The sequence below is a fragment of the Typopeltis vanoorti genome, chromosome 16, assembly GCF_054136105.1.
Source record: "Typopeltis vanoorti isolate ZY-2024b chromosome 16, IOZ_Tvanoo_1.0, whole genome shotgun sequence".
Classification (NCBI taxonomy): Eukaryota; Metazoa; Arthropoda; class Arachnida; order Uropygi; family Thelyphonidae; genus Typopeltis; species Typopeltis vanoorti.
Genome location: NC_143564.1, coordinates 74,841,591 through 74,861,635, shown reverse-complemented (window position 1 = coordinate 74,861,635; position 20,045 = coordinate 74,841,591). Strand labels below are relative to the sequence as shown.

The 20,045-nt window shown below is 33.3% G+C and overlaps 1 protein-coding gene across 1 annotated transcript in view; it reads right to left on the bottom strand.

Moving 5' to 3' along the window:
* Window positions 1–20,045, bottom strand: part of LOC150098133 (NBAS subunit of NRZ tethering complex-like) — a 1,063,858-nt gene that overhangs the window by 167,051 nt on the left and 876,762 nt on the right. Inside the window, exon 48 of the mRNA XM_090406267.1 lies at window positions 7,847–7,960. Coding sequence (XP_090262393.1) covers window positions 7,847–7,960 — 114 coding nt within the window. The remainder of the gene's footprint in view (window positions 1–7,846; window positions 7,961–20,045) is intronic.

Below are 20,045 nucleotides of genomic sequence, written 5' to 3'. Positions count from 1 at the left end.
AGTGACATAGAAAAAGAAAATTTGAAACAAATTCTCACAAAAGCAGCAACAGAAAGCTTAGGAATAAAGTGCAAATGTATTAGAAAAAGAGGACTAAGAGACTGGAACAAAGAAATAGAAAATATAATAAAAACAAAAAAAGGACAGTTACCAGAAATGGCTAAATTCCAAAACAATAGAAGCAGAAAGAGTATAAAAGAAACAGTACAATTGCAAAACAAGACGTAAGGAAAAAACATAGAGATGGAACAATTTCACAACAGAACTAGAAAACGATATATTTAAGCTACAACCCCAAACCTATAAAGTAATAAAATACATGAATAAAGAAATAAAAGAAAAGATAAAAATACAAACAATAGATTTAGAAAAATGGGTGACCTATTTCCAAAATCTCTGGACAGATGAGAACAATGAAATAAAACTTCATAAAACAAAGAATAACCTAACAGAAAATATCACAGTGTTAGAACTGAAAAATACAATAAAGAAGATGAAATATAGGAAAACACCAGGAGAAGACAATATAAATATAGAACTAAACAAAAATGCAGGTGAAAAATTTTCCATAAAGCTTAAAACTTTTTTTTTTGATATGGTTTGGATGCCTGGAAAAACTCCTAACTCTTGGAAAAAAGCAGTGGTTATCCCAATCTATAAAAAAGGAAATAAAGACAATTGCAATAACTATAGGAGAACTAGTCTGCTAAATATAGAATATAAAATATATGTAGGAATATTAAAAGAGAAGCTAAACAATGAATAAAGAGGACAAACTAATAGAAGAGAAAAACAGTTTCCAAAAAGACTGATCATCCTGCATAGATTTGCTTTTTGCTCACAAGGATGGGCACATAATGCTATGAATTATGAGAAGAGTCACTATTGATACCAGTTTTGACATTTACTGAGGTACTGTTAAAGCAACTATGGGAGGGGACTCTCTCCCCTCCCCACCACCACCACCACAAAAAAAAAAAAAAAAACTCTGAGTAATCCACAAGACTGCTCTAAATCTCAATGAGTGACCCAAAAGGATCACTCCTAAACTTATCGAAATCTCATTGGTTGCTGTACTCCCCAGAGTCAAGTCCAAAGACAAAGTTTATTAAAACGTCATCGGTGGGAGTCAGACCCAGAAGAGATAATGAAATAATGAAGAAGTCAAATATTTTCTATATACAAGAGTAGTAAAATGATGCATCACCTTATTATTAAAATTCTCTGGATTAGAAATAGATGTAAAACATTTTTTCACCTGTTTACAGTTTAAATTAAACTAGCCAAGAAATTATATTCTTGCTTATTCCTTTAACCAATGCAAGCAAACAAAGTTTGTGCTTGAAATATCTTCATGATTATCCACAGTACAAATGCACAATAGATTCACATTTTGTAGGATTCACATAACATATATTATTAATAATATATTGATGATAATATCGCATAAATATTAATTATACAGTTGGTGTTTATTCTATTGGAATGTAAAAATAAAATGCCTTATATGCTAAAAAGAGTTATATACAAACTAATAGTAAATGATAAACTATTTTTTAAATGAATTATAATTAATCATATATATATATATATATATATATATATATGTGATTAATTATATATACCATATTTTTCGATAGATAACGCACACCTAATGTATAACGAGCATCCCAACATTTTCATCGCTCCTTTTGATGTATAGATAACGCGCATGCGCCAACTAGTGGTAGAATTAGGAAGTACAGACAGAGGATGGAGGAATTCTTTAAAAGCATGTGCTTTGCTAGTAGCAGTGGTAGATTATTCCGTACATCCTGTTTTAACATAAGGTAAACCATTATTTGTTTATATTTTGTTATTAGATCTGAATTGCCCATGGAAGACAGAAGTACTTCTCAGAGAAAATCCTATACAGGGCAGTTCAAGCTTGAAGGGGTAGAAGTAACAAAGGAAAAAGGGAATCATGAAACTGGTAGATTGTTCAGCGGTGGAGAAAGTAGTGTTCGTGAATGGAGAAAGGCTGAAACAGTCCTGACATGTTTATATACGAGGAAGCGTGCTATGAGGTTTACAAGGTGATTGTCGCCAACCATAAGAAAAAAAACTGTTTGATTGGGTTGTTAGCGAAAGAGCTAAAGGTATGAGAATATCTACTGTCCATGTGTTGCAGGAATCGAAAAGAATTGAGCAAAACGATAATATAAAGGATTTCAAGGCCTACCCATCTTGGGTTTTTGGATTTATGAAGAGAAACAATTTAAGTGTGCACTCCTCAACTAGTGTTGGACAAAATTTTCCATGCAACTGGGAAGCGAAAGTAGCTAAATTTCATTCGTTTCTGAGAGAAAACTTGTGTAGGGTTGATACTTGTCACTTTGGGAATATGGATGAGGTTGGTTCCCATAAGTTTTGACATGCCTAGTTCTAGGAACTGTGAATCTGAAGGGAGCAAAAGAGGTTTCAGTTGCTACAACAGGGCACAAAAGGTCTAACCATCTGTGTAACTGCAGATGGTTCCAAACTGCCAGTGATGGGATGGCGATTTTCAAAAGAAAGACTGTTCCAAAAGGTCATGATTACAAGAATATTATTGTTACTGCTAATGATAAAGGTTGGATACATTTCAAGGTTATGAAATTTTGGTTGGAGAATGTGTGGCGGAAGAGAAAAATGCCATTTTTCAACCCAAAATCTTTGTTAAGTGTTGGATTCGTGTAGGGCACACATGACAGCAGAATTTAAAACAATTGTAAGTATTCCAAATTGGCCATCATTCCAGGTGGTTTAACAAAAAAACTCCAACCCCTTGATCTTGAGTAAATAAACCATTCAAAGACAATTTGCTGGCTAAGTGGGAAGATTGGATGATGAATGGCATCCATGAATATAACAAAACAGGGCAGATGAAAAGAACGTTATATAAAGATATAGTTACATGGATTGTAGAAAGTTGGGCTACTGTAAGTGAAAACTGTGTTAGAAATGGTTTCATTAAAGCACAAGGGAATGCAGGTGTCTGGTGACAATGGTTATGAAACTGAAGAAATACCAAACGAAATTTTTAATGCAATTGATTCTTTCAATTTTGAGTCTGATGAAGAATTTTTTGGATTTGAATAGTGTAATGTTCAATAAATATTAAGTAATACTTCTACCTTAGTTTTGTTATTACATTTGATTTACCTCTCATACCTTTCTAATGTATACCGTGCATGCTCATTTTTAATGAATTTAGGCTTTTTTTGTATAGATAACGCATGCATTATCTATCGAAAAATACGGTATATATGATTACACAACCCAGTCCTAACCAACGAATTTATTATTATAATTGTTATTAATTTATATTATCTGCAGGGAGTTTATTTTTATCATACCAAATAGATGATGTAATGAGGAATGTTAAAGAGGACTTACTCCTAAACACATTTCACATCATTTGTCTTACTGTCTGATAAAGCAAAGCAGATATCCTTTCAGACAAGTATAATGCTATGCATGATAGGAAGGATCATTACCCAGACTGGTTTTGACCTTTGCTGATGTGTGCTTTGTATTATAAGATACTAAAGCAAATGATGCGAATTCATCAGCCTCTATATACAAATAAGCCAGCTGTTAAAAAACTTCATATGCAAACTTTCATTGCTTACACTTGGACAAAGGATTAAACAATATAATTTGCTTGGCAAGTTTAAGTTATTTTGTAACCAAGTGAAAAAAATTTTCACGTATTTAGTTCATTATGAAGATTACAGGTAAGTGACATTAATTAAAACTAATGTAATATTTCAAAATTTAAATGTTAATTCAGGATTTTCATTTTTATAATTTTACACTTTTCTAGTTCATTTCTTTCTTATATGTTTTCCATTAATGTTTGCATTTGCGCTTTTTCATGTGATAGTGTTATGTGCTTTATGTAAGGTTCTTGCCAATTCTCAGGGTTCTGTTGTCAATGTATGATCCTGCATTCCCTTTGTTCCATTTCCCACCATTTCCAGAGTTCTATTTCTCATCATTTTGTTTTATTTCCTGCATTTTATTTGTTTAATAACTTCAGATACAATTTTATTTTCTAGTTTTAAAACAAAATTAGAAATCAGTTTTAATTAAGATTACTATTCTAAACTTTTACTGTTTGCAATAGTGAATGTAAAATAGCATTGGTTCTATGAGTTTTAAGCCAAGTCTTTTTTAGTTTGTTACAGTGCATCATTTCGTTATAGTAATGTTTGCTGTAGTGCATGTCTATTGAATCACAAAAAAGGATGTTAAAAGGTTATAGTCATCAGTCATATTTTATGCAATGTGCATAAAATATGAGATGAAAGTGGGGGAACAGGAAACTGAAATTATTCTCAATGGCTAAGTGTATGTGCTTTAATGAAAATAAACTACAAATTGATAAAACCACTTATCAAAAACCCGGAAACTCAGGTTTTTCTTCTCCCAGAACAGGCAAACCGGTCCCATGAACACACATGGACTACAGTCAGAACAGAAATTCTGCCCTTGGGGGGGGGGGGGGGGGATATGCAGCAAGGAGTGGTGACCTGGTTGCATTAATTAGCTGTAAGCTTCCTTGGGGGGAGGGGGGGGGAGGAGCTCAACCAGTCCTAGGATAGGATGGACAAGTAGATATGAGAGATGATGGGTTGTACAGGGTGTCTTCCCATCATGAGTCTCCTGATTCCTCAAGGTGTCACATATAATAGTTATAATAACGTGTTGAATAATCATTGAGGGGGTAAAACTTTTTTTTTTTTTTTTGAAAACAAGCTGCTAGGTTTTATTAGAGGATATTCCTTTATTGACATGATAGCACATATGTATTTCTATTATGACGTAACTCTGCCAAATTTTTCCTCAGGTTCCCAATTCATATGAAGTGCCACTATCTTAAACATTTAAATGATTACAGGAATCCTTATATAGATCTCTTGATATTAACATTTTAGACTAATGCTGGTAGTTCACATAAAAGCGTTAGTGTAAGTACAAAAGATTAATGACAGAGATGCACTACATCTGAGGATTCTGGATGGTGCAGACTATATTTGAAATGACCATTCAACAGTAGACTGGGAACACAAGCATTATTACAATGTATAGAAATCGGTATCCAAGCAGCGCGTAGAACATTTTTGCAGCAGAACAACCATAAGAGTTCTACTGATATTTATTTCATAAATAATTTTTTTTTTTTTTTTTTTTTTTTTTTTAACTTGACAGTATCTTTTAGGATGATATTAAAACATTTTGTAATTTCTAATTCTGAAAAAAGAATGGCAGAGGTTTTTTTGCTATTATTTTTTAATTGTAATGAAAGGCATAGGCATCAGTGGTTAGCACTTCATGGTATAAACAGCTCCAGAAATAAAAGATAAATGTGTAATTTATTCAGTTACATATATTTTGCCGATTTCAAACCAACATCTTCAGAGCACAAATTTACAAATGTGGAAAAATACACAGCACTCAATCAGATAGTTACAGATCCAATTCAAACTGTAACTGAAAAGGAACTAATGTTTTAACAAGGTGCCCTTTAGGGACACATAAAAATGAAGTTAATTTATCTGCATTAAAATCTGGGAGATAGTTTAATGGAATGTAATCTTAGCATAACTGTCTCTCAGTCTTAAGGAAATTAATGCAACTATACTTACTGAGATTAGAGGAGTGTTTCATAGCTGATGCTGACTCTAAAAATAATCTCTTATATAACTTCTATGCAATACATATAAACTGCATTTGCAATCATCTGTATGGCAAGTAAGTAAGTGGAAGACTCTGCTTTTGATACTCCTTCACACTAAATCAAATGGAAGAAGACAGCTGTGCTATGCAAAAGTTACTACAGGTCTGAGAGACTATTTTTAGAATCAGCATCAGCTGTGAAACACTCCCCTAATCTATGTAACCTAATCCCCTAATATATGTAACTACATTAATTTGCACAAGATCAGGGAGACAGTCATACAAAGACTATCATCTGGCATAGACACATCTTGTAGGTCATTTGTTCCTTTTTAGTTAGAATATGAACGGTTTCAAATTGCAAGTGAAAATATGCTGAATCTCAATAAATTATTTATTTGGCATTGTTTATATGTGAAGCACTACTACAAATTTTTGCTCAAATCTATATCTTCATAATGATTAGAAATCATAAGGCATATTCTGGTAATTGGACCACTTTTTTTTTTTTTTTTTTTTATTAAGCTAAAAGCAGAATAAAGAAATAAAACCTGACAAGTTTCGTAAGTCGTTTGCCTTACATCTTCAGGGGTAAAAGGTAACTGAAAGTTAAAACAACAAAAAAGAGAAATTAATAGTTCATACTATACAGCTGTAGTCATCTGACTGTTTATAAAATTAAAAAATCAGAATGCAGATTCAAAGCAGTGCTAAGTTTAAACAATGCTGGATAATGCCATGTTCTGTTGTTCACGATCATAACGTCCAAGGTCTGACTGAGGTATATTTTTTATCAAAGCTGACCAAACTTGGTGTAAAATTAAGCCTTGGTTTTTATTGCATTGTGTTGGAATTCTAAGCATGATTGCAGCTTCTTTAAATTTCCTTATGTAACAGTTTTTTTTTCCATATAAGACATGTTTGTTTTCTGCCAGAGTACATTGTGGCTGTTGGAAGTGGTATGGAAAGCTAGACCTGATTTGTGTTCTCTTCTGTTTTGTACATCCTTTTGGTGTTCATTCATGCCTCCCCAGATCTTCCTATCTGTCCTACATAGCAGATGCCACAAGAACAATAAATTTTATAAACACCTGGTTTTTTAAAGGATGATGTGGGAGTTTCAGGGGATATAGAAATCTTGAAATTTTTTCCAGCGGCAGAAAGGCTACTTTGATGTTATGTTTGTTTAGTAATTTAGCCATCTTGTCTGTAACATTCTTGACATATGGAAGCATGATGGCGTTTTTGAAATCTTGTTTCTGTGGGATGCTTGTAGGAGGTGTGTGGAGGAGTTTTTTGATAGTCTTGGGTTCATTAACCATTTTTTTTTTTTTTGAGGATCTGTGTTAAATATTCCAATTCTTCATTTCTCTGTTTTTACTATACTATATAGACTTATACTAAACATCTTTTTTGTTGTTTTAACTTTCAGTTACCTTTTACCCCTGAAGATGTAAGTCAAACGACTTACGAAACTTGTCAGATTTTATTTCTTTATTGTGCTTTTAGCTTAATTAAAAAAAAAAAAAAAAAAAAAGTGGTCCAAATACCAGAGCCTTATGAACTTCTAAACCACAGAAACCTCCACTTATGATTAGAAATTTAGAAATCAGATCGATCTTTATATACACCCCCCCCCCCCTTACAAACTTAAAATCATTTAAAAGACTCAACTCCTTAATATGTACATTTTATGAATATATATATATATATATATATATATACACACACACACACTAGAGGGGCTCTGCCCCTCCACCGGTGCCCAACCCCCCTGAATTCCAGGCTGGTAAGACAAAAAATGTGACATAAAAGCGTTTCAAATTTCAGCTTTTTTTTTTATATATATATAGAATAGATATATGGAAAGTGTTTTTACCTTGAGTATACTATACGTTAAAGATAAGAAGAAATTTTATAAACTTGGTTTTAATCCTTTTTTTTCCCAAGAAAGCAAAGAGCAAGTAAGCTAAGTTTGCGCCTGAAGTATTTTCATGTCTGAGGCAAAGACATCTTTTTTGTCTTTCGGGTGCAAACTTAGCTTACTTGGGAAAAAAAAAATTAAAACCAAGTTTATAAAATTTCTTGGTATCTTTAACTTATATATATATATATATATATATTAAAAAATGAAATTACATACCTTGTCTATAGCCTGATCAGAGAAGGTAATAAATGTTATAAATGTTGTTACATCTTGAGAACATAAACGCTGCAAAATATCTCCACATGCCTCATATCGATGAAGCCATTCTGACTAACAAACAGAATAATTCAAATTAGTTAAGTCAAAAATCAGTTTCAAGAACTCAATTCAGTTATAAAATTTTTTTTGAATATGAATTATTTATGATCAAGAATCAACCATAAATTACTTATTCAATAATTTGTCCATTAGAAAAAATTATTTTAATTTCCTGACATTTCGACCTTCACATGAAAAGCTAAAAAAGTGAGAAAAGCTAAAACGGAGTATGAAAAGAAATTGGCCATGCAAGTTAAAGGCAGTCCAAAAGAATTTTATTGTTGTGCTGCAAGCAAAAGAAAGAATGAATGTTGAAAAATAACTTTCAACATTCATTCTTTTCATGAACCTCATTTTCATGAATATTCAGGCTCATGAAAATGAGGTTGAAGAACTCTTGCATAACTGGATAAGAATTTGTCAGTAGGGACAGATGGAATATCTGCCCATTTGTTAAAGCAATGTTCAGCTGAATTGGCTCGGCCTTTCACACATATGTATAACTTGAGTCTCAGCTCAGGAATGATAGTTCCATTGCACAAGGGTGGTGCAAAAACTGATGTGTCTAACTACCGACCTATTAGTAACTCTGGTGTGTAGTGAAGATTTTAGAGAAGTTGGTAAGACCTTGCATACAGAAATGGGTAGATAAGCATTCCATACTCTGCAGGGAACAGCATGGGTTTAATAAAGGAAGGTTGTATTTTATCAATTTGTTCACATTTTATAATAATGTTACGGCCGAGTTGGACAAAGGTAATGGATACACAATGATAATTTGGATTTTTCTAAGGCATTTGATAGGATACCACACAATAGGCTGTTGTATAAACTGGAGAATATGGGATTAGAACATAATCTGTTAACTTGGATCAGGGAATGGTTGACAGACAGATATCAAAAAGTGGTATACAGTGGGTGTGAATCTGCCAGATTTAAGGTAATCAGTGGTGTACCACAGGGTTTAGTCCTTGGGGCATTATTGTTCAATCTATACATTAATGACATCAAGAAGGGTCTATCATCAGATTTGCAATTGTTTGCTGATGATACAAAGATAGGCAGGGCAATCAGGGACGCTACTGATATTCAGCAATTACAAAATGATTTGAATTGACTGGAAATCTGGGCAAACGAAAATGGCCATCAGTTTAATGTTAGTAAGTGTAAAGTTATGCACTTTGGTGTGCTTAGAGTTCCGGTGGCATATTATATTAGTAGGGTTATGCTACAAGAAACTGAAGAGGCAAGGGATCTTGGTGAATTGGTGGATAAGAATTTAAAGTTCAAACGTCACATAGCAAAAGTTGCAAATACAACTCAGAGGATAATTGCTATGTTGAAGCAAACCTTCACATGTAAGGATAAGGAAGTAATTTTGCCTCTTTATGAGACTGATCAGACCACACTGGATTACTGTGCACAGATTTGGTCTCCTGGGTTCCAAGGGGATAAAGAAGCTGTGGAAAGGGTGCAAAGAAGAGTTACAAAGATTATATCCGAATTATGGGATTTAGATTATGAGGACAGATTGCTAGTATGTGGATTACAGACTCTGGTTAACAGGAGAAAGAGGAGTGATATGATAGAGGCCTATAAACTTTTGAAATGTTATAACATTTCAAATGATGAAATTTTCCGTTATATGGAAGGCAGGGAGAAAACATGGGGGCATTCATGGAAGTTAAGACTGTTCTCAGTCAAGAAAGGGTTAAAAGCTAGGTTTTTCTTAGAGAGTAGTGAGTAAGTGGAATAATTTGCCCTTATGGATAGTGAGTGCATCTAGTGTAAATGAATTTAAGGGGAGGTATGATAGCTGGGTTGGGTAATTTACAGCCTCCCTCGCAGATAATGATAATAATAATAATAATAATAATAATGTCATCATCTGGAGTAGACACACACACACACATACAGAGACAAGCTATATTACACTTCACACAGTATGTAATATAGCTTGTCTCTCTATATATGTGTATACTACAGACTATGACCTTAATATGAAATCAAAACGTCGGGAAATTATAAAATAATTATTTCTAATAAGGTTGTAGAGTCCATAATTTGTCTAAAATGAATGCTGATCACATGTAACACTAAGGGAAAGGATATTTATTAAATAAATTGTAAAAAGTATAACAACATATTTCAGATACTCAAATATTTCTTGCATTTATTTCTACACATGATAGTGTTTATCTAGTGTTATGGAATGCAGAATTTCCAATAGCTGTTAGTCGACTCAAGTGTGCATGCAATGCTGAAACCTTGCAAAAATTACAGTAACAAAGTGACACAACAATTACCTCCTGTCAAGCAATATGACAACAATACTCAGATGTTGCTGGGTGTAGCCTGTTTCACAAAAGTAGCTCTGGCAAAACCAGCAAGAATTCCCGTTACAAATGGATACCTTCCTAGTAGGTAGTAGATATTCTTCATTGCCCAGTGAAATACCACCACCACCCAGTTTCATTGGAGATATGGAGTGGAAATGTCATGTTGTTCTTTGCAGCGATTCTGGTTTCTGTTTCCCCTCTCATCTCTTCTCTGTGTAGTGTAAGTGATATCCTTCAAGATCATGACAAATATACTTAGCTCCATAACCTCCTCCATTTTGAAAGTACATCAATTAAAACCAGGGGTTAAATAAATATAAATTAAAGATACCAAGAAATTATGATCTTGGTTTCATCCTTTATTCAAGTGTAGTCAGTATGCTACACAATGCAAAGCAGTGTGATGTAACATATCATTTAAAGATACACTTACATTCACATTTGATTTCTTTCCTGCTAACTTGAGTGTTGTCAGTGGCAAAACATAACATGATTCCATCTGGATGTTTCTTGTGTGTAATAAAGATATACTTAGAAGTGTAACTAGTATATTTGCCCCAAAATGCTAGTTTCATTTGTGTAAATCAGAGTTCTTAAATCAACGATATTGCCAATATCAGCTATATTGGCAATTTTATTTTAAAATTTATTTTAAAATTTATTTTACTAGCAAACAAAGTTTGCTAGTAAAATAAATATCCAAGGAAAGAATCTTTTTTTTTTTTTTTTTTGATCCTCAGATAATTATTCTGGAGTGGAATAATATATCTTTTTGTAAATATATTTCTACCATACTGAAACATTTAGATTCTAGGATTTCTATCTTTGAAGATTTAATTCAGTGGAGCAAAAAAAAAAAATTTTTTTTTGCTCCAGTTTGGAGCAAAGAATTTCAGTCTCAGAAAATAATGTTCTGTCTGCAAAAAAGATATATTTATTTTTTAAAATCTAAGACAACAGATACGCACCCACACTGCTTATATCTTCTCTATAAATGAAACTTTTCTTTTGTTTCCATTCTGTATTTCAATTTAACTTATCAATATTTTTTTTTCTTGTTAATAGTAACAATAAACAAATAAATACTATTTTTGCATAATTTTTTTTCACTATCACAATTCTTAAATTAATCCTGAATAGTTAATAAATAAATAAGTAATGTTTTCTTTTGTTTTTCCAGAAGGAACTTTTTTTTTCTGGAAGTGCATTTTTTTGCTCTTACCCAGAAATATATCTTCAGAGAAAAGAAAAACAAGCAAATTGTTCCAATCCAGACAGGTAAAAAATTCACAACATAAAAATTTCTATCCAAGATTGTTAATTTGTGCAATTAGAAAAAAAAAAAAAAAAAAAAAAAAAAGAAGTTCTTTTGAATTATTCTGAGATGAACATTTTATGTTGATTCAAAACCATTTCCAATATTTCCCTGGAAAAAACAGTGGTGCCACAGCCAGTTGCCAGTCAGTGAATGGGCCTGATCTTGTCATTAATGAATCAGGAGATTTCCTGGTCAAATGAAACAATTGCGCTGCCACATACTCTGCCAGGTCATGCCTGTAGTCGGGGGGAGAACTGTTGAGGCAATGTCATGGCACAGACAGATTTTACTCTGTATGGAAGTCATGTCCAAGAATCTATCTGCTCTCGCTGTACATCCCCACTATATCCCTCCATCTAATCATGACTAAACGTATGAATACTCCTATAAACAATGACAAACACTGCAACAAAAATGAATCTCTCCCATAAACTAATCACATCAAAAAAAAGAAAAAAAAAAGTCACATAACTAGACACAACATACAAACCAAACCAGAATCTAATCACTGAAAACTCACTTTCACATCCAGTTTAACATCAGTGGCATTAACACAAAATAATGTTGACTAATATCATATTCCTGACAGAAACCCAAACTGCAGCTACATCTACCATTGTAGATGTAGCTGCAGTTTGGGTTTCTGTCCTCCAGTGCTCGAACTTCACATTCACAATTCTTTTCACTACAAGGGTGGCACCTATGCTTTTTTGAAATATGATAGCCTGTCAGAGAATGACTAATTTAGAATAACCTTGTTTTGACCTTCTCTAGCTCAAGGTTTCCTTGCCCAATTTAATAAAATTCATTTGTTGCATTTATCAGTCTCCAAACACTGATTACCACTCAGACCTCTTCACATTTTTTTTCCATGAAACTCAACCACCTGCAATGTAGCTATCCAGATCTCCCTGGGCAACCTCAATGCTCATGAAACATGTGAAACAATTTCATATGGACATTTAATGTTTCATATTCTTAAAATTATTAAGTACATTTTTAGCTATTCAAATCCAATATGCATACAACAGAAACAAACAAACAAAACAAAAAAAAAGAAATTTCAATAATAAAAATGTTTAAAGAAATGAATGAAATTTAGCACAGAGTTCTCGCTGTGTGGTTTGAACTATTTGAATTTAAACATTTAATACAAACGGTTTGAACCACACAGTTAGAAAACCATCATACAGTCAACTAGACATACCTGAAATGGAGGTTAATCGATACATGGCAAAAGATGTTTAAAACTTTCTTTAGACTTTTTATTTACTGAAAAATTAATTCTAGCATAGATTGCACTTATTTGTGACAGAATGAGGACAAAATATAAAAGTAAATAATAATAATAAAAGTTTAAAATAAAAAAAAAAGCCATGTACCCCTAAATACCTTTCACATACTCTCGGGGTACTTATACTAAACTTTGGGAAACACCAACTTAAATGAATCAGAGAATGATGTGATGTCTGGCATCTACCTTCTAGTTTGACAACCCTTATTATTATCATGCATGCTCTTAAAAGGAGCTCAAGGACTCATTGAGAGGGAAGGGGACTATTTTCAAATATCCATCATATTGTTCTCCTTGAACCCATTTACATCTTATATCAGTCCACTCCACTTATTACATGCCATGAGAAGAACCTGGGTCTCACAAACGTCCTAAAGACACCCTTACTCAGTGATGGATTCGAGTTTCACTTTCACCTATCATGAGCTAAAAATGTCACTTATATCTGAATTATAAGATTCCCATTTACAAATGCACGTGTTTATCATTACTCCTCTCTTATACTGATTTCATAAACTGTGAAGAACATATTTCAGATATCATCTTGGTTACCTTCTCCAAGATCTTTTAAAATGTCTCCCCATCTCCTTGGAAACCAAGAAATATTATATATGCACAGAAGTTCAGAGTAGTGTTATCACAGCCTTCTAAAGCAGAAGAATAAATATAAGTGTGCTCTTCAATAGAGCAACTATTCAATGCAAAGAATTAAATACATTGCCGATGTGCAGAAGTTTCTCATTAATATAACACTTGGCTGCTAATATTCACCATCATCTGTCCATCATATTTTCCAAAAGGGATTCTGTTATCACCCACATGTCCCTTATCATTATCAGAAAATAACTGGATATTATTTCCTAGAACACCCTCAATGTTGCTAATATATAAGTTTAACAATAATCAAGTATGGAACATTCATAGACCCAACAACTCCCCATGTCACATTCAGATACTTGTCAGTCAGCCACTATCCTAGCCATAAGTCTATTCCGCATCCCACACCCATTTGTGTTTGTACACCAATCACATGTGGAATGTCATCAAATGCACTTGGCACAATCCATCACAATTGGTTAAGAAAATGGATATATTATGATAGTTCTGGATTTTGCAATGCCATTTCACAGGATTTGGCATTGGCTTCCAAATGAGATGTTGCTCTACAAACTCACTTGATGATAGAATGTGAGATGTTGCTAAAACAAAACTTACTTTTAACAAAAACCATGCTGCCCTCTACAGAGAATCCTAGTGTTATCTACCCACCTCTAGATATGATTCCTAACTAAATCATCCAATAACTTGATGTCCACACAGAGATACTGATTGCTGTATAATTCATTACATCAGTTTAGCTCCACCCTTATATAATTATGCTGCTCTGCTTCCATTCATCAGGAATCATGCTTGTGCTGATTCAAGTTAACAACCATGTCAAAGACACTGTTAACTCTCTTGCACATTCCTTCAGCACTGATACCAATCATCCACTCCAACTAATGCATATGAATCATGCACTTGAAAGAGCTTGGTATAATAGCTATAACTCATTTAGCTATGATTTCATCCAGTTCTCCCATGGTATCCATAGCTTAATGGATCTGATTAGAATGCATGCCTTACTAAAGTGAACATTTAAAAACTCAGCTATTTCTGGTGCATCTAAAAATTTTTTTGCCATCTGTATTCACTGAAGATTATTCTTCAATGGTAATTATTCCTTTTACTTGCAACACAACAAATAAAATTTTCTTGGATTTTCTTTGTTTGCTTGGCTGACTTCTCTTCATAATCCAAATATAGGTATCTTCACCATAGCTGTCCCTCTGCTGGCCACTTCTCCTCAGCCTCATCACCACTCTTCTCATGCAACTGGATCCATAACCTTCTTTTTACACAGTTCTTAAGTGTTATTCATTAATTTAATTCCCTTGCAATTCATTTAACTCTGGGAATGCAGTCAGATACAGTCAGTCCTTGATTTAGGATGAATTCATCTCACAAACAGTTACACTTAGAATGGAGATTTCATTAACATGTTCACTGAACATCACCTCACTTTTACAATTCATGGACCATGGTTTTATTGCTGTCTTCAAGGCACATTATTTAAGAAATACTTTTGCTCAGGCTATTGCTGCTACTGCGAAAATCAATATTTTTAGAAGGAATATAACATTTTGCAGTTGTAATATAGAGTGGGATGACAGCAGAGTATATAAGTGGTGACTGAAAGAAGCTGCTGAAAATACATTTCATACATTCACAGGATTTCACAAAGACTTATAAGAAGAGATTTGAGGGATTTGTATACATAACTCACAAACATGGAGTGTCCAGACTCCAATCCAAGTATGGCCTCAGACAGTGTCCCCTACACACAACTAACCTGGTCTCCCTCCAGGCAAAACCTGGCAGAGAAAGCAGCAGCAGCAGGATTATTCGCCAGTTGATTGGGAAGCCTCAAAAAGACACATTACCTTTGGGTTCGGTCCTGTGTATAGCTTGCTGAAACTCTTTTACTGCTGTACCCTCAAACAGAGCAGAAAGTAACTTCCTAGTTGAATAATAATAATAACAGTGTTAAGCATGCCCAGCAAGGCAATCGCCTTCATTGCACATGGAAAGAAAGGGGGGGGAGAACAGAAGCGCCCTATTATGGGGATGAAACGTGGCAGTAGCCACTTCACACCTCCAAAAAGCAGAGTGGTGGTATTTCACTAGGCAATGAAAAGACATCTATATCATATGTCAAATGTTATGTCATTCAAAATTATTTATTAATGCTGTTCTGTTATTGTATTTTAAAATAAATTCATTTTAATTTTAGTTTTGACTGTAATCCTATCTTATTTTGTAGCCACTTGGATAGTGTCACTCCAGCACATAGCTAAACTGTAAAAAGGAATAAAATTCCTTTGTTTTAGCTTCAACTTATAATCATGCTGATAAATCATCATCATCATGCCTATCAAGGATTTAGGCCTAGAGTGGCCTGCTCCAGACTTAGAGGTCATCGTTGAATCTTTTAAGAGGACGTCCTGGTTTTCTTTTTCCTAATGGCTTGTACTTTAAGGCTTATTTTGGTAATCTTTCTGTTTTCATTCTTTGAGCATGTTCATTCGGTTTATGTTTATATTTTTTAATTTTTTCTATTACTGATTCCTGGTTTAATTCTTTCATAATTTCTTCATTTCTTTTGTGATCAAACAGAATATATTTTGCAATTTTTCTCATAAACTTCATTTCAGATGTTATTAATCTTTGTTTGTCTTTTTTGTTTTATTGTCCAGATTTCACTTCCATACATTGATGATTTCAGGCCAAAATATATGCAATAAGAAAATTATTCATTCTTGTGAACAAATTTTGATAATAGTTACTATATCACGAGTGTCACGATAAACTTGTTTAAACGTGGATTATGTTTAAAGACTGTACTAAGACTATGGATATTTATACAGTCTTACCAGGAAAACAAACTCTTGATCATCTTTCCACCAGACCACAAAGACTTCATAACAAACTTTGATCTCATAGCAATGGCTTCCTGGATTTCCTGACTGTGGTATCTTTCCATTTCCACTGACTGATAATGTTGTGCACTGTTGATTTTGGATGATGCAGTCTTTTAACAATGCCACAAATATATAGGCTACTAATATAACATGTTATGATTACACTTCTTTGGAAGTCTAAGCTCTTTATGTGTTGTTGACAGCACAGAGTATACCTCTGTGCTGTGTACATTATGAATTGCTTTGAGGGAACATATGTGTACTAGACATAATTATAGATACTTATATGGATTATAACATCTAGAAAAATATAGAATTTTATGCAAAAATTGTATTTCATCCAATGTAACTTGGATATCATCAGAGAGAAAGACCAGTAACCACATTTAAAACATGAATTATAAGAATGAGTCATGTAGCATGTGCTTACTAGCTTTCATCTTAGCTGCAGATTAGTTCACGGGATAACTATCAGAATTCGAAGGAAGAATTGTAAAAGTCTGTGCAGAATAAAAAAAATTAACAGTAAATAATAATCACTTTGTAAAACTTGGAGATTGGCACACAGTCAGAGAGATTAAAGTCTGGATGATTTCATAGTGTCAACAGCACGAGAAGAAAGGCCAGACTTGCTGGGTTCCAAAAATGCAATATAGCCTTGATGCTCTTGGATTCTAATAAAAGCAGAGAGGACAGTTTGTACAAAGTAGCAAAGATGACATGAGCAAGGTACTTGATAGACACCTGGTAAGGAGAGAGGTGGTAGCGTATTCTTTGTAGAAGACAGTTTCCAAGCTGGGTTGAATACTGAATTTGCAAAGAATCCATGTTATTTGACAGTTCCCTTTTTATCAAGGATTATCCTAAAAGTCTTTATTTTGGCAATGGAAAATAAACAGAAATAGGAGATTTGATAATTATTCTCAAGCTCCGACTGCTGTTCACTTTGAAAATTCATTTCTCTGAAAAATAATTGCTTTTGTATTGAATGAAGATTCTTGTTATTTTAAGGTTTCTGCCTGATCTCTGATGAAAACTATAAGTTCAAAATAGCTGTTAAGTCAATGAAACCTTAAAAGAACTAATAAAAGGCAAATATACAGATGACTCGTCATCGCACATCTTTTTAGTTGTGCATGCTAAAGCAATACCAATGCTGAAGATTGTATTCTCATAAGCTCTCAGTCAGTTTTTTATATTTACTTATTCATTTATTTTCATGTGAACACATCATTAAATGAAGTATTATTACATTTTTTTTAATCTTTCTTCATTCTGCAATTAGATCATAATGCTGAATATTCAGCCAAAGCATAACTAACTAAATTTTAAACATTGCAGAATAAATTTTATAAACAAATGTTTTGAACAAAACTATATACATTCATTAAAAATTTTTATCAATTTTCTTATAATGAGTGTGTTTATTTATTCATTTTTATTTATTTATTTTTTTTGAGAGCATTTGTTTATAAAATTTAATTCAGTATGCTTATCCCTACTAACAGAATTTGAACACTCTTGTAGTGAGATATTGATGAATAGGGAGACTACATCACACAAATCCATAATTTCATTATTACACAGATGCGTATCTTTAATTTTCTCTTTAAAGTCAAAGCTAAACATTTTTAATACAAGTACCAGTGTAACCAGTGAGTTTCTGAAGATGAAGAGAAAGATGTTTTGCAAGGGTAAGTGGGAAAGCCAATAAAGTCTATTATTGGGCACAGTGGATAGCCATCTTTGTGGACTTTAGGAAGACCACAGAGATGTGGTGGAAGGGCATGATGAATTCCTAACTTATCAATAGTAGCAGACTGCAAAAATGTCTCACTCTAAAATTGAGATAAGGTAGCCTCAATATTGGTTTTAACATAGCATACACAAAAGTCAAAGTTGCTGTATGTTAGAAAATATGCACCTGTGTTGCAAATGCAAACTGAGGTAACCAAGGCCATGAGGATGTCAGTTAACTGAATGTGGTTTTCCAAAATTTATCTTTTTTTTGGGGGGGGGGATAATTTTCCCTAGAGAAAAACCCACATCACAATAATAGACCAGCTAAAAGGTGCTTATGTTTGTTTATTTCATACTGCAATGGGATTAAGTCCAATCTGTCAACCACAGTTCATATCTGTTAACTCACTACAGAAGCACACGTTTAGGGAAGGACTGCAAATATGTCCAAACTTTTCAATATTAGCAATCTACTGTAAGCAATATTCACAAGGACAACAGTGTTTCTAACATGACAGGAATATGAATAAGCACAAATGAAAGTGAAAGATCCATTCTACTTTTATGTAAATATAGATGTAATTGCAACATAGCAGAAAATATTAAGCAAATTAAACTAAAACAAACAAACAAAAAAGAATGAGGAGCTTTTCTATTTATCAAAAAAAAAAAAAAAATCAACAATTTCAGGTAAAGTGTAAATATGACAAATTTACAAGTATAAATGCTCATTTATACAATGTATGGAAGAGTATGGATATGGCTGAATTATTTAATGAACGTTTTATCAGGTCATACTGATAAGAATGATGCCACAGTGCCTACAGGAGAAGGGAATACTAAAAGAACCAGAAACAAGTGGATGAGTAAGAAAATAGGAGATATATGTAGTATGGGCAGACAATGTCTATAATACTGTGGGAGTCGTGATGTGATAAATGAATTTTAAGGGAATGTATATAAATATTAGTGATACTTAAGAGAGGCTAATTAGGACTCACTATGGAAAGGCACCCCATACACACCACCATCTACATATAATGCCACTATCTAAAAGAACTAAAATACAAGTCTGAGTCAATCTTGTATTCAGAAGATTGGTGAGAGGTCAACAGTGGTACATAAAAGAGAGGTTCTACACTGGCAGCTTATACGTATTTTAGAAGAGAATGATGAATCTACTGCATAAGAGAGAGATTTACATATTGTGATATTTTTTGATAAAAGCATTTTGCAGAGCTTCTTATGACAAGTTAGTGTTCAAGCTAAGGGAAGTGAACAGGAGAATGATTGTATGATGATGATTGCTAACAAGTTGCATATGGAAATAGAGTTGCAGAAAAGGAGGGTAACACATCGTATTAGGTTCTCTTCTTGAACTATTACTGTTATTTGTTATAATATTGCACATTATTTAAAATGTTCACATCGGGGTGGCACCACCATAATCATGTGGCAGGATGAGAGAAAAACACTGTGTCCTGAAGCAATTTCATGCTTGCATATCAGCAGGACATGCTACATATCATGATGATTCTTAGAATGCAACCAAATCATCATATCAGGGAGAAGAAACTAACGTGTTTGTTTTAAGATATATTAGTAAGCAATAATTAAGGAGAATGCTATATTTGGCTGATATATTTTAATTGTTAAAAGGTGTAAATATGTAACAAATATGTTAACACGTTCACTGGCACGCTACTCAGGCATAGTTTGTTCCCACGTGCCAAGCGCTTTCGCATCTTCAAGGTCACTACGAATAATCTCGTAGACGGCTTACCAGACAGAATTTTGTTTCATATGCCAACTACAAGTAATCTCGTATCACCCCCATCTTCAAGGTCACTATGAGTAATCTTGTAGCTGGCTTATCAGATAGAAT